Below are 15689 nucleotides of genomic sequence, written 5' to 3' on the forward strand. Positions count from 1 at the left end.
ATTTGAATTTGAGGTATAATATATTATTGTTTGTATTTTTGTAGGATAAAACTATTTTCTTCTATATCCATGAGGGTCATCATGGGTATTAAAATTTCAAGCTGTTTGTTGGTGTTTTCAGACAAGTGCTACATTTATTTATTTTTTAGCTTGAAATGAAAATAGTGAGAAAGTAGGTAGAGATAGAAAATGGAAAGATGGTAAGGTCCCACAAAGACTTAAAATATGACCATAAACTTTTCCTGATTTTCAACAAATCAACTAACTTCTGATCTACAATGCCTCCATTGTGACATTAACATTAACCTTTAAGTTGCACAACAGAGCAAAACACTTTAACATGAATTTGCATATAATTTCTTTGTCATCATGGTAGAATGCAGCACTACAGCATTCGTGAGGTCTGAGATCTTTTTTTAGAATATTCCTAGCATTTGTTTCAGTGAAATAAACTGTCTCAAGGTCTAAACATTGTTTCATGGAGCATTTCACTCTGAAATTACCCGTGTGCTGCAGCAGCGGGGTGTCACCCTGTGTAGAGACAACATTCCTTTAAATAGAAGCAGATCCCACAGGAGCAAACATCTGCACCCCTGAAGGGTCTTTTTTCAGCAACTAATTGTTGACCTCTGACCTCCTGAAAGATGGTGGGAAGCAAAAAAAGGACCGTGTCAATTTGACAACTGCAACACAACACAAGATAATTTGAGTATCTTCAGGCATATTTGTATGGTTAAAGAAATCACAAGATTCCTCTAGATTGACATATCCATCTGTCTAAAAACTATATTTCCAGTATTTGTAAAGTCCTGGTTCACTTTTATGACAGTTTAAGCAAAACAAAGAAACACAGGGAATTCCAGCTATTGTTGCCATCTATGTCCTCACAAAGACTCTTTGACATCAGTCTATTCACTTTCCAAACATGCTTTACCTATAATAAAAGCTTCAAGCAAATATTCAACAATAAGTAGTATATCTTCACAACTACACAGATCTTGCCGGAGGGGACAAGGTCTTTTTACGTGCCATTGTGTAAAGTACACGTGTGTTTCCTCTAGTAATTGAAGTACTTATGACGTGGTCTGGGTGTTTTGTTCTTACCCTCTGGATAGGTCAGAGAAGGTGTTTGACCTTTTGAACACAAGATCATAACTCTGTGTGTGAACTGTGTGTTTATGTGTGTGAAAATCAGATCAGCTCCAGGCGTGTTTGAAAAATGCACACATACTGTCTATCAAAACTGCTTCATGTTATTCTATGAAGTTGAGCAAATGCAGAATATGACGGAATGTGATACTCTATTATAAGGAACCTTGAAAGCAGTTGCTGGATGATTACTAACCTGGGCTAGAGTGTAAATTCTGGTAAGTTCTGAAACTTGCAGCATTACAAAATCTGCAAGTGACTGTCAAGGACTTCAAGTATGAAGAAAAGCTACAGTGCAGCATACCAGAGCATACATTTAAGTAATCAGTGCAAATCTTCTGTTATTAAAATTCCTTGACTCTAGTCTGACTGAGCTATAGATTCAAGAGATTTAAAGTTGTTATGTAGCAGTGAGGTGACTCTGGCTGTACATACTTGTCATTCCTGCTTGTCAACACTGAAGAGAACTAAAGTCACCACTTCAGAGAGAGCAGTTCAGAGGCAGTCAGAACATTTCTGATCATGCGTGTGTTTGCAATGTTGCCATGGCAGCACATAGTGTCTTTGATAGTGAATGCACAACTGGCATCACACACACATACACACACACACACACTCACACACACACACACTCACCTGGCATCCACACGTATTGCTGACAGACACACGCACACACATACACATCTGGCACACATTTCAGGGGCATTTAGCATGCCAGAAAATGCTATAACAATAAGCAACACACGTCAATTACTTATGCAAGAGACCCTCACAGCATGGCTGACGTCAGATGAGGACCAGGTGTTTATGGGTTCTACTTCTGGAAACACACACGTAACAGCACCTGTAGCCATTGTAAAAGTCCACCTCTATATCTTGCATAAATACTATATATAATGGCATGATAGTGTCAGTGCTAGTTTATTACTTAAAAAAAAACAAAAAAAAACTTTTTGAACTTTTTTTTCATAGTTTTGAGCACTCACCAAGTTAGTGTAATTGCTGAGATTTGGGAACATGCCTGATTGGACAAGAAACAAGCCATCAGTTTAGTCACATGATCTAAAATCACTGTATTTGCCTTTATTTTCTCTCATGTTTCTTGTCCCATCAGACCTATATTTTTTCAGGGTAGTTTCTCTGAGAGCAAGCTGTCATTTTCAGGAAGGCCTTAATCACATTCACACTTGGAAGCCGCCAGTACAACCACAGTCTGATTTGCTGGCCACTAAGCAGCTCTAGAGTCATGCTCAGGGGCCCCTCACTGGTAGTAATGTGGGAGTAGCAAGTTCTACTTCTTCACTTTCCACATCCAGATTTAACCTGCTGGTCTGGGGATTAAACCAATGACTCTCTAGTCACAAGCTCGCTTCTCTAACCTAGACCATCACTGCCCAACTTCAGACTTTTAATTGATATGGCTGTGGTCCTATAGTTCTCAGCAATAATATCAGTGATTAAAATCTTATTGTTAATGTTTGTAATGATGGACAACATCACAAATACATGAACCAGATAGTAATAAAATGTAAATGATTCTCTAAATAACTGAAAAAAACATGATTTTTCCAAAATTTCTGTCGGCTATAAAGAAAAATTAAAAGTTTTTCTTATTTGAGCATTAAATTGGCAAAATATTCATTATATAATAATAATAAAAAGGATCCATCAGTTTGGAAATAAGACCCTTTGTAACGTTTCCGTAGGATGCCTCTGCAGAGCTGGAGGGAGCAGCTGGCTGAGTCATTGATATGGGAAACTCTGCAACACCATGTGGTTATCGTCAGGAATGCAGAGAGTCAACTGATATTAGATGACTGCCACTCTTCCTACTCCCAGATGGCAGATTGAGATCCAAATGTGGGTACACACACACACATACACGAGTACACGTCAGTTGTGCATAGCTCAGCACTTAGATTACAGTGCTGTGGTTGCCAAGGAGTCCTCCATGTGCTTTCCTGTGTTTGTCTCCTGCTACATGCACATACTCACATCATCTTAAATTGTGCTTTAAATCTTTAACATTCTATTAGCTGGTGGGTGTTATTGAAGAGTTCGTGTGAGGGCCAGTGTCCATGTCAACAGCATCTCTCATCACCAAGGTTCAAAGGTCATAGGTCACTGAGGTTATGTGTCTGTGTGCTATCTCTCTCACACACATAACATTACTGTTGTCAAAATATTTTTATTGAATTTATATTTTATGTTTTTGTTAATAGGTTACCAAAAATGAAAGATTTTAAACATTGTGTTGGTTCTTTTGTTGTTGTTGTTTTTGCATGAAACAGCAGCCAAATATCTAATATAAACGTTACTTCTATTCCTCGTTACAATCAAACATGCCACAAAACACAAATGTGACTTTGGATATTAAATTGAATGAAATTTTAGGCTGAAATGGACCAACCATGTCTGCTAGAAATGGATTTGCAACATTTTAAAAGGTTGGAAGCTTTTTTAAATCAATATAAGGAAATGCCAGGTAACTTATTTGGAAAGTCATAAACTACTGATACTAAACACATCTGTCAATGTATTCCTGTGGATTTCCCTCCAGTATCCACTCATAGCAACTAAAACATGATTTAAAAAAAAAAGTATGGTTGTGTTGAGGTATACTTGGCTCAGGTTAGACAAAGATTTTTGACTTTGGTTAAGCAATGAAAAAGCTCAGACTTGTAGCACAAGATGTGAAGCGTTAATGTATTAATACTTAATGAAAACCACAATCTTTCTCTAAATCAAGTGCTTTTGTTATCTAATTCTAACCACATGTGAATCATGGTCTCCTGCACTTTGTAAGCCCTGATCACCTTGACATGAAAAACTGTTCCACAGAACATAAGCAACAACTAGGCTTTCCTTCAAAACCTAAATTACTCATATATTAACGTGATGGATTGGCTGAGACGCATGTGTTTATACTTCTATACTTGTGACCATGATTGATATAATGCATTCTTGAGGCCCTAACTCAAACCTTCATGACCACATGCCAATCCCTGACCTTCAATTATTCTTGAAAAACACAACTTTTAAAGAAGTGAGGAGGGGACATCTCACTGCTAAAAATGTTTCTCACTCTCAAGGCCTAAAACTAAAATTGGTCGCTAACTACACACACACACACACACACACATTTCTATGTGCCCGGCAATTACAGAGGCATCCTGCTGCGTAACAGCCAGCACTCCATAGGATAATAGGAGGACACTTTGATCATCACAGAGAGAGGCAGGAAAAGGTGAGTGAAGCTGCAAACAGATGAAAGAAGTAAACACAGGATAGACTATAGTTAAAGGAAATGAGAAGTAGTTAAAGATAGAAATCAGAATCAACTGAATGCTGGATGAAATTTAATTATTTTTGTCATGCGCCCCTAAATCCAAGCATGAATTTGACATAAACAGTTGTCTATTAAAGATACAATCTGGAAATGATTAAAAAGTCCTTATTTGGGGGATATTTTGGCAATAGAGGAGGAGATATGATCTTGATTGATTCAATATTGTTCCATTAAAAGCAGGTCAGTGTTGAAAGTACTATGTATTTTGAATTACACTTTAATCCCTTGGTTTTAATGTGATTATATCCTGTGAATTTGCAGTATCAAAGCAAAAAGGCAGTAAGTGGACTGAAGATGAAAGATGATTTATGTGATAGTAAATAGGATAGTAAAAGGGAGAGGAAGAGGGGAGAAAACAGCGAGAAGAGAAGGATCAAAAAGCATGAGGAGGTTGTGTCCGGTGTATTAACCTGACATGTGGGTTCACTCAGTTCGCTTGTGACATAAAGGACACAGCAGGGAACAGGTTTTTTGGGGAGATTCACAATAACGCCACAGTTTTTGGACTCTGTTTATTCACACATTACTAGCCACGTAACCAAGGAAACACATTTCCATCTATGATGTGAAGACCAGCATTGTCCTCAGAATATGAATGAATCATGGGCATTGATTCATAAACATACACGCACCAATTTAAGTTTGTTTTATCATGCCAGCTTTGCTAATTATAGGCCAATCAGCAGGGGGATAGTTGGCCATGGTGCAAAGAACAATGGTCATTTGCTCTTGAGATACAAACCTGATGCATGTGCGTGAGCAAGTAAGGGGTCAAAAATGGTGTGTGTGTGTGTGTGTGTGTGTGTGTGTGTGTGTAGATAGCAGCCTCCTCCCTGTTTTTTTCCGTGTCAAAGTTTACCGAGCATTTTTGACTTAGTTTGTGTGTGTATTCTGAGTTTAATCACAGTCTGTTTGTCTCTAAACAGAATAAGTCTATTTACTGACATGCCAACTGCCCCAGCACATCATCAACTCATATATACATACAAACATATAACCTGAAATGCAACATTTCACTCGCTGACCCTTGTTCCTCCAAAGCAAACAGAAAAGACAGAAAATGTCAAGATGTGATTTTGGGAGGTACTCAGTGGTCTACTGAATCCAAGTGACAAGCATGGAAATTAGCATTTTGTGCTATGAACACCTGAATTTTCTTTTCTTTTCTTTTTTTTTGATGCAGTGTGAAAAAAGTGCTTGTTAATAATTTAATTTAAAGTGAAATACATCAATGAGCCACACCGTTAGTTAGTGGAGGTTCCTTCATTACAATGAACATGGGCACTGTAGTTAATTGTGAGTTAATCCCACATACACTGTCCTGTTGTTGTAAATACACATTAGAGCCCCAAATCTGTGAATGAAAATAGCCCCCAACAAATGTAGCTAAAAGCTACAGCTCTTCACTATTCTAGAAAATCATTTAGAGTTTTTGATGAGATTTAGAGTTCTGTTTACACCACAACCATACAAACCATGGATTTGTTGTGACGCACTGATTCAATAATAATGCCATAATATGGCACCAGCTGTTGCCCCCCCCCCCCCCCCACCCACCCCTCAATTATATCCAGTACATGCATCCATTTCTGTGAATCAGTTGTGCCCTCTGGACTATGCCATTAACATTGAACAGAAGCGTAGTTCTCATTCAACATGTGCTCCCTCCAATATTGAGACTGAGATTAGATGGCTTTCGGAAATTGTTAAATTATTATTTTTTTTTTCAATAAGTGATTTTACAAAATTTGCTTTACTGAAGAACTGCAGTTAGTGGTGTGATGTATAAATAACAAATCTCAGCTCATACCATAAAACAGTCTTGAATTCATCTGTAAATGACTTCAAGCTTCAGAATTTCCTTATTTAAAGTGACTTTAGCATCAGAGTTTTAACAATTACTAACAATAGCATTAGCTTGCTGCTGTCTGCCATTATTGGTAGCTAAATTATTTATTTTATCAAAACAAATTTGCAGCACTAAAATGCATCCTACAAATGACTTTCTACAAAGAGTTAAGAGCTGAATAGTGTCAGTAAAAGTGGCTACGTGTTTATGAGCTTTCTTTACTCAGAGTTAAATAATCAACAGTGCTTACTAGCTAACAAGCTAACGTTACCCAAGAGTTTGAAGCCTTAACATTTTCTTGTTTAATATTGTTATTAAATGCAATGCAGTGACATTTTCTGTCACTGAGAGAGGGGTGGTAACCATAGAAACAGATAATTACTGGCAACAACTTGGTTTTGTATAAAAATTAAAACATGCATTTTGAAATTGTGAACTCTTGGACTGTATTGATGCCCCTTACAATGTATACTACATAAGTATATGATACATTGAATGGCTATTGCTGATAAATGTAGGTCATAAATGGTTTAAAACACAGATTTTTTAAAACACATTAATTAATATTAACTTTATGCAGGTGGTATTAAGTTAAGAGAGACTAACAAACTGACCTTTGATTTGTCCTTTGAAAATCCTATAGACACCATGAGTTAAGCGCAAATCATGACTAAAATATTGATGATATCTCCCCTAGTCTTACATCTGGGCTTAAAAACATGCAAAAACTCAGATGTCATGTTTACAGCCAAAATCATTCGAGTAGTAACTACAGTCACTGTACTGTTGCCAGAAAGTCAGCAAACGAACACACAATTCGTCTCTTTGTCACTGACTCTTCTTCTTTGTGTCGCTATCTGTTTCTCTTCATCTGCTTTTTTGCTTTTCTTCTTACTTGCTCACCCTAAATGGCAGTTGCATAAAAACCAAACAGAAAGATGATGCCTTCAAGCATAGAAAGCTTTGGAAAAATGAAGAAGAAAGAAAAAAAACAGTCATATAGGCCAGAATACAGACAGACAGGCAGGCAGACAGAGTGATGGAAAGACAGACAGACAGTAAAAATAAGTTGCTAAAAGAAAACCAGAGCTCCACTCCTAGTTGGCTTTCCCCTCCTATTCGCTGTTGTAGAAACCAATAAGGGTCCAGGGGAGGAGCACTTCCTGTGAGGTCGAGGGGGGCCTCCCACGTGGCTTAGTGTATATTTGTGTGTGTGTGTTTGTGTATGCGTGTGTTTGTGTGCACTTTTGCAGTTTGAGAGGTAAAGGTGGGTATGTTTTGTTAATATTGTATATATATAAAAATATACCCATACATGTGGAAGAACACATACTCATATGTGCCTCATACTAGACAGGTTAACGTCACGCATACATTGTTTTTCTTTCCTTTTTTTGTATGTGTGTGCGTATAGGGCTGGTGTGTTTGGGTGTGGGTGTATACTTTATGTGATATGGACCTGAGCCCATGTTTGTGGATCAGTGGATTTCAGGAGGGGAGTTTCACAAGGACTCTGGAAGTTTTTTTTATATAAAACCATAAAAAAGAAAAAACATGTGTAGTGCTTTTTACTTACCAGGTACAATACACAGAGTTTAAAAACAGTGTCTACTATTAGGCTGACTTTGACGAAGGACATTGCCTCTGTGATTTTAGCTGAACTGGTGGCAACATCAGTAATTTCACCACTTTGGCCCAACATATCTCAACAACGATTGGATGGATTACCATAAAGGTTTGTACATATATCCATAGTGCCCTGAGGGTGGATCCAACTGACTTTTGGGATCCCCTGACTTTTCATTTTGTGTCATGATTAGATCAAATTGTATTTTTCCAATAACAAATTATAAGCAAGTACCTCAAATGTACCTTATGTTTAGTCCTGAATTACAAAACCAGTGTCTTCTGTACATGTTGAGGCAGGAATTAAACTTGCTACAATGACTACAATCAAGTCAATAAACCATTGCCAACTGTGTGATACTGTATGTGCAATATGAATGCCAATACAATATTAATATATTGTATTGCCAATACAATATTAAGCATTTTATATATTTCCATAATATCAACAAATCTGTGGATGAGTGATGACTGAGAAAAAAGTTTCCTTAAGTTTATATCCCTCCAGGAAACCTTAGTGTAAATTCAGTCCTGTGTGACTGTATGGAAAAGATAAAGAACAGTTGTATATATACAGTTTGCATTGCTTTTATTAAAACAGGAACATATTTTTTCTTGGATTGCCACTCTATCAGATCATTGCTCTGTTTTCAAGTCATACAATAGCTGGCTGTGCTTAGCTAGAGACCATGTGAACCAATAACTCTGTCCATTCTTGATGTGAATTCCTTTTTTCATATGTTTTCCAGCAGGGAGTCTGTGACATGATAAATGTCTTTCAAGATGTTGCCTGATATTTTCATGATGAATATCATCAATCGTAGATTCCAACTTTGAGGCTGAGGTCAATTCAAATACAGTGGGTATAATATCCATGGGGGCAGTCTTGAAAGGGGCAATGATAATCCATAAATTGATTTCAGATTCTGGGCAGAAACCACCCCCCCCCCCCCCCCCCAACAAAATACTTACACACTGCTTTTTTGTTCACAATTATTTTATTCTTCTGTATGGACATGATTGATTTTGTGCACTTATAGTAGTATTTTGTCTTTTAGAGGAATGAGAAGTGAAAATAAGTTTGTATTGACTGCTGTGAAGTACGACTCAAAGAGAAACCTCCACATCTACTTGAAACTATGACAATATCCAGTAAACCCAGAATATCGAGATAATTGCTTTTTTTTTAAAGAAGTTTTGACTGATGTTTCCTCAAAGAGGTGTTAAGACATTTTTCTCATTACCTCAAAATCAAATGTGGAGGTGCTGCTGATCCAGGTAGTGAACTGGTTGTAATTCACTGCTTCTGAGGGCTAAATGTATGTAACCCTAGTGACCTCCAGTAACCACTTCTCCAGACTGCTGCAGTAAATAAGGATCTATCTCTCTCCTACCTGTCCGGCAAAACAAAGGTTAAAATAGTAATTTATGAACATATATTGAATAAATCAAGATAAGTGCAGATTAAGCATGATAAACACACAGTCAGTGCATTTAGTAAGACATTACACTAAGTGAACACACATGGGCCGTAAAACTGTATGTAGGCCATTCAAATGTTTTGGTTGTGGTGTGTGTGTGTGTGTATATGTGTGTATTTGTGTATGTGTGTGTGTGCTTTGGCTGCCTGCCCAAGGCTGATGTTGATAAAGTGTGACCACGAGTCCCCAAAGGAGAAAGGATGGAAACAGGCCAGTATATATATACTGTGCATACTTCTTCTCTCACTCTCTCCCAGTCTCTCTATATCTCCTGCTGTCTTTTTTATATCACTTCCTCACTTTCCTCTCTGTCTTCCTCCCACTTTTCATACTTTCTCTCTTTTTCCTACGCAGTTCTCTCTCTCTGTTTCTCACAAAAACATACCAAAGCCCATGGTACACGGTACATGTGTTCAGGGTGTTCTGACAGCCTTACGGTTCTAGGAATTGCTTCATACTTTCTTGGAGATTAACCCAGTGTGGATCAAACTGTACTGTAACCCAGGCTTTATGGGGGAGAAAATCAAAGTTTCCAGCACAATGTGTATCAGATTCATGGGGTTCACTACATCATGACATATAAATTGTTACTCACAGAAAGATACGAAATTACATTTTTGATATGTAAACATTTGGATAAACTGCAAGGTGCAGATTATTCAAAATACCCCATAAAGCATACTTTTCCTCTTACTCAGAGAGCCAGTTTGTTTTGGTTTGGTTTGTGGCACTTGAAGAGTCCAAAACCTATATTTGAAAATGTCAACATCTTGTTCTACATATCATGGCAAAGTTAAGAGAATCCACAGATATCACATGAACGCTTTCATTATAAAAAACTATTTGTTGCCAAAGTGCACTGGCCAACTTGTAGCCTGCATGAAGAAGGAAGTGTGCCAGCTTTGCTCACGAGTACAAAGGAAGTGGATGTATACTTGGTGAGCTAGCTAGCATTGTCAGACCATAAGGAAGACACCGAGACACATGATCTCAGCCCACAAGAACGCTGTGTTTATATCTACCACAGTGTCACAAGCACTTGAGCTATTCTTTGTGTGCACTGAAAACATAGTGCAGTGATGACTGTTAAGTGTTCAGTATGCTTCAAACGAACCACGTAACACGTGTCGACCAAACAGCAATTACACCTGTTGTAAATAGTGACAGTAACTGTGAATAACTAATTTTGGTTGTTACTCCATACAGTTACTCATCCATCTTTATGATCATGCACACTGTTCTTGATTTTCAGCAAGACATCCAAAAACTTTGGTATTTTTCAACCCTGACCCTATCTCATTCAAGAAGACATCTTTTTTCCAGATTTTCTGAAATCTCACAAGAGTTGAGATGTTTGACGAAGTCAGCTAAAATATTCAGCCATGACTTTAGAAATGTTTCAGATAAAACTAAGTTACGTGTTCTGTGCACCAACACAACACACCTCTCCTGGCACTCCTCTTTTTAACTCTGTCATGGCTGAATTTTTTTTTGAAAACAACTCAAAATATTTCAGAACAAGACTTCTACATGAGCAAGACTTGGTTAGACATAATAACCAACAGACAGGATCAAGTGGAAGGTAAAGAAAAATGTTTTAGTTTTCTTTGTCCTTTCCAAATGTTGCCTATCAGTGGCAAAAACAAGCACTTTTAGTGGACTGACAGGCATTATTGCCCCAAAAGATTACATTACAGCTCATACCGCCCGCAGCTGCCAGCTGAAGGGCTCTGGCTCAATGCTGGACCAATTTCAGAAATTGTTGTCCCCATTAATCACTTTAACACAAAAAGATGTGAAAACAGGGTCCAGGTTGAAAAATACCTAAGTTTCCCTTTAAAATCCAAAAAGTGGCAAAGCTCACTTGTTGTCACGACTATTTGTTATAGTTTCAGGTTATTAATTTCCTTTTATTGTGTATGGAACAACTGTGTAGCCGCACTGCAGCAAGAAAACAAAACATTACACAGCGCCACATAAAAACAGAGGCAGTACATGGAAAGAAACAACAGCGCTGAACAATTACTGCACATGTACAGTGTCGACGCTGTGTTTATTTTGGAGCAGAAGAACACATTACAGCACAATGAGGTCATGAAGTACAATGTCTCTCTTGTGTGCACATGATTGACTTTACATATATGTCTTCCTTAAACACATCTCTGTTTCTGTGCAGCCTAAAGGAAAAACAGACTGCACTAATTCCAGCTACACTGACACAGCCTCGAGTAAAAGGATCCATTTGTGGACAGAACACTTTAATCTATAGCTTTGTGTTAAGTAATCCAATATGTGTGTCAGTAGTGCATGCGCTATAGCAGAACAATAATTAGATCTAGTAAATGTTCATCTCTGGCATATGCTATGAGTCATTGTTAAGGCCTGAATGATGTTTAATGTTTCCTTCTCTCTGTCTTCTCCCTGCACAAACACACACATCACTTCTTTCCTTGGCAAAACTCATACACACACACACTCTTCTCCTCACCTCCTTTTTCCTGCTTGTCTAATTTAAATGACTAACAGTAATACACATGTGTGCACACACACACACACACACACACACACACAGTCAATTTCTGTATTCCCTAGTGTGCAACTCTTGATCTAAACACAACTACTTTCCAACCACTGGAAAATTAGCCGCAGTTAGAGCTCTCATGATTAATGAAGCATGTAAAAAAAGGAATTTTCTGTTTCTGAATCAACATGATTAGAGAAACACTTATCTCATCCCAGGTCATCTGGAATACTGTGGTGAGGCTCCTGATACAATGATATATGTAGTATTCATTTCTTCTGGCAATGATAAAGGTTGGATTTATAGTTTTGGTAGATCACAAAAAATGATGTCATATGAAAACAGCATCTCATTGACGTTGACTGTGACTCACATTTCTGGTTTGGATTTAGTTGCAAGAACAAAATCTGCAAATAAAAATAGATAAACCAATTAACAGATGTCATCTTGTCACCTAGATCATGCTTTTTCTGGCAGTGTCCCACATTAGTATGTACAGTCAATGCTGCCCTCTCCTGGTTAGTTTCATCTGACTTCAGCAAAGTAACTTAGAGATAGACAGTGTACTATTTTTCAGAACAGATATGAACATATTGCACAGTGGTTTATAAGACTCTGGGAAATATCCAAACAATAGAAAAGCAAATTAGTCATTTTATTTTCATTTGTCTCGCTACATTTCTTATTTTCTGTCTGACTCCCTCCTCTCCAACTCTCTGTTTATCTCTTCTCTCACACTTTCACCCTCCCAAATTTTACTTTGCCTCTGTATCTGTCCTTCTCATATTGCTCTCACTCTCTCTTTCCATCTGTTTTCAGTCTGTTATGGGTGTAGATGAGGGCTCATTAAGGAACTGCAGTGATGGTCAGATGTCCAGGGGGCTGGTTTGCTTGCAGTTAGACATCAAACAAGATGACGTAACCGCGCACTCATAACTACAATGACTTTAGTTAACAGATAAAGTTCAACATTTCAGAAGACATGCTTCTTCAGGATAAAATACAGCAGTCACCCAACTGGCTTTCATATCAGCTGTGACATGTGTTACCAATCAGGGCAATCAATCTAATCAACAGACCTTAGGGAGGCCGAAGGCCAAGCAGGTGCACATAAATCAAGAGACCAAACAGTACAAACCAAAAAACATGTAGAAAAGAAACACTCCTACATCTAAATCATATTTACAGATTTACAAAATTAATGAATATATATGCAAAAAAAAGACCTACAAACAATCTGAGGCCAAACCTCAACCATATTGAGGCATTTACCTCAATTCTTAGTTATTGAAGAGAGAAAATAGGATGATAGCTTCAATGACAGGTGCAGCTACTGGATACATTACAATTGTGTGCCTCATAACGCTGCAGTGTTTCTAACTTAACTTAACTATTTTGTCTTGCTGACATAGGCTTTTCCACTGGGACAGTGATAAAGTATATCACTGATTTTTAAGAACATGTGATGGTTCAGTGAACCTAATTTTTTGTCCAGAGATCCAGGATGCTATTGTATTTAGTGCATGCGTTACATCTGTAATTGCCATCTGGTACTGGAGCTAATAGACATTGTTGAGGAGGAACAGAGGAATCAATATGTGGAACCAAATCAGAGCTAACTAATTTATCTTTGAGATTAGAGAAACCAGAAAATACAACTAAAGGAGGTTCAAAATGTGTTTTTGCACATCTGGAATATTTTGTAAAAGAAGATTGATTAACATTTTATCTTTGTCTGTAAAAACAGTTCAGATCTTGGCTTAGTTTGGATTTTTTCCGCAGCACTGATGATTTGTGCATTTACGTAACTCCTTTCTCTGAATTTGGATGCCATGGTTGTTGTTTTTTTAACACAGTTGAGCACTGGGTAAGCTATTTTTCATGAGAAAACGAAGCATTTAACAAAGTATAACACTCTGTTGGCTTCACATAAAAATCTGTACATAGCAGATTATCACCATCTCAAGTGACTGCAGGTCTAAGTAGTCATGTTTTCAAATTGGATTTAAAATATTTAAAAGTAGTGCACTCTCTGATACTGTGGTAAAATAAATCCACATCTCAGCTGTCTTGACTGAAAACAGCTTTGACCAAACTTTGTTGGCTTGAATTTTGCCACAATAACTTGCTATACACATTTGATACACATGCCATGGCTTGGACATATGGAATCTATAATGCATTATTGAGGGTATGAAAAGGATAAGTGTGATCTCAAGTCTAAAATCAGTATCTTTCTCTCAGGGGGGTTCGGCCTCTAATCTGAACATGAACCTGTATGCCACTAAGAAGACAGCCGCTGAGGGCATGCTGGATATCGCTCTGTTCCTGGCTAACATCACGCACATGAAGACTGTCATCGAACAGGGAGCTGGATACAGGTACTGTATCAGTATGGTGTGTGTGAGAGGAAAATGGGGATAACAGGATATTTCTTCTTCAAAATGTAAATGAATGCACAAACATTCTCTGCCACTTTACTCTCTGGGCTTTTAAAATAATTTTGGTGAGTTTTATTTGTTTTCAAGTTCCACTTGAATTCTGAATGACTGCTTTTACATTATTTCTAGCAAAATGTTGCATAACTTTTTTCTCACTTCCTCAGGTACTACATTGCTGTCCTGACCCTCATCTCCTTCTCCCTGGCACTTCAGATAGTAGCTGGAGTCCTGATCATCGTTATCGGTAAGCCAATTTCATCACAGCATTGGTCTGTCCAGAGACCACCCATTACAGAAATCCATCCTCCATGTTTTAACCACTCATATTAACACACTAATACACTCACACATTGATTTATTGCAAAAATATGGGCAACGCAGTTCTTATTCCAATCACTTTCTTGCGTGTTTTTGGCAGAAAATAGTTTGGAGATATAAAACATCCACACCATCAAATACATTCTCTGCTCAACACAAAAAACAAACATGCATTTTAAATGAAATCTTGGAAAACCTTTTTGCATCTTTTGTGTAGTTTGTTATTTTTGGTGTGTGTGTGTGTGTACGTTTGTGCTTGTTGCAGCTCGGCGAGACATCAACGAAGAGGCCAACCAGAAACGCATGGACAGCCTGAACAACATCATAACCGTCATCATCTTCCTTGTCTTCGTCGCCAACATCTTTATCTCTGTCTTCGGGATGGAGCGTACCGGCCTCTTTGCCAGGATGCATTTCTGACATTCTGACGTAGGGAATGATTTTGATAAATAAACTAGAGAAAGAGCCTGACACAGGAAACCACACACACACACACACACACACACAGAGTGACACAGTGACACAAACAGAAGAGTGTGACTTACTGTTCTACTTACAGTACTAATCAGTGACAGTATTACCGTACTCTGATATCTTGATTTGATTCAGTATGAATGGGCTGCGCCAAGAGACCAACTGTGTGTGTGTGTGTGTGTGTGTGTGTGTTTGTGTGTGTGTGTGTGTGTGTGTGTGTGTGTGTGTTTGTTTGTTTCTGCTTGTGTTTCTGTTGTCTGTGTGTAATGGTGTAATGTACATATGCACTATCCACATACGTGTGTGTGCAGCTCGTATTGAACTGACCCGCCTCCCCTCTTGGCAGCGGTTGTTAAACTTTCTGAACAATCTGGTCACTGGCATCTTCTTCCTCACCTTAATCGTCAACATCATCAAAGCCGCATTCGGCACACAACGCAGCTGCTTCCTTCGATGGATGTTTCAGCGCTTCATTCTGTGA

General features: G+C 38.0%; 1 protein-coding gene across 3 annotated transcripts in view; it reads left to right on the plus strand.

Annotated features, from left to right (window-relative positions):
- LOC128353315 (ninjurin-2-like) overlaps window positions 1–15689 on the plus strand; it is a 29899-nt gene extending 14210 nt beyond the window's left edge. The window contains exons 2-4 of one of the 3 annotated variants that reach the window (XM_053314006.1): window positions 14220–14356; window positions 14581–14660; window positions 15520–15689. In XM_053314006.1, coding sequence (XP_053169981.1) covers window positions 14220–14356; window positions 14581–14660; window positions 15520–15689 — 387 coding nt within the window. Of the gene's footprint in view, window positions 1–2855; window positions 3005–14219; window positions 14357–14577; window positions 14661–14999; window positions 15065–15519 lie in introns of those variants that run through there. The other 2 variants (XR_008320849.1, XR_008320848.1) reach the window with 2 other exon arrangements.

The sequence above is a fragment of the Scomber japonicus genome, chromosome 23 (genome assembly GCF_027409825.1).
Source record: "Scomber japonicus isolate fScoJap1 chromosome 23, fScoJap1.pri, whole genome shotgun sequence".
NCBI lineage: Eukaryota > Metazoa > Chordata > Actinopteri > Scombriformes > Scombridae > Scomber > Scomber japonicus.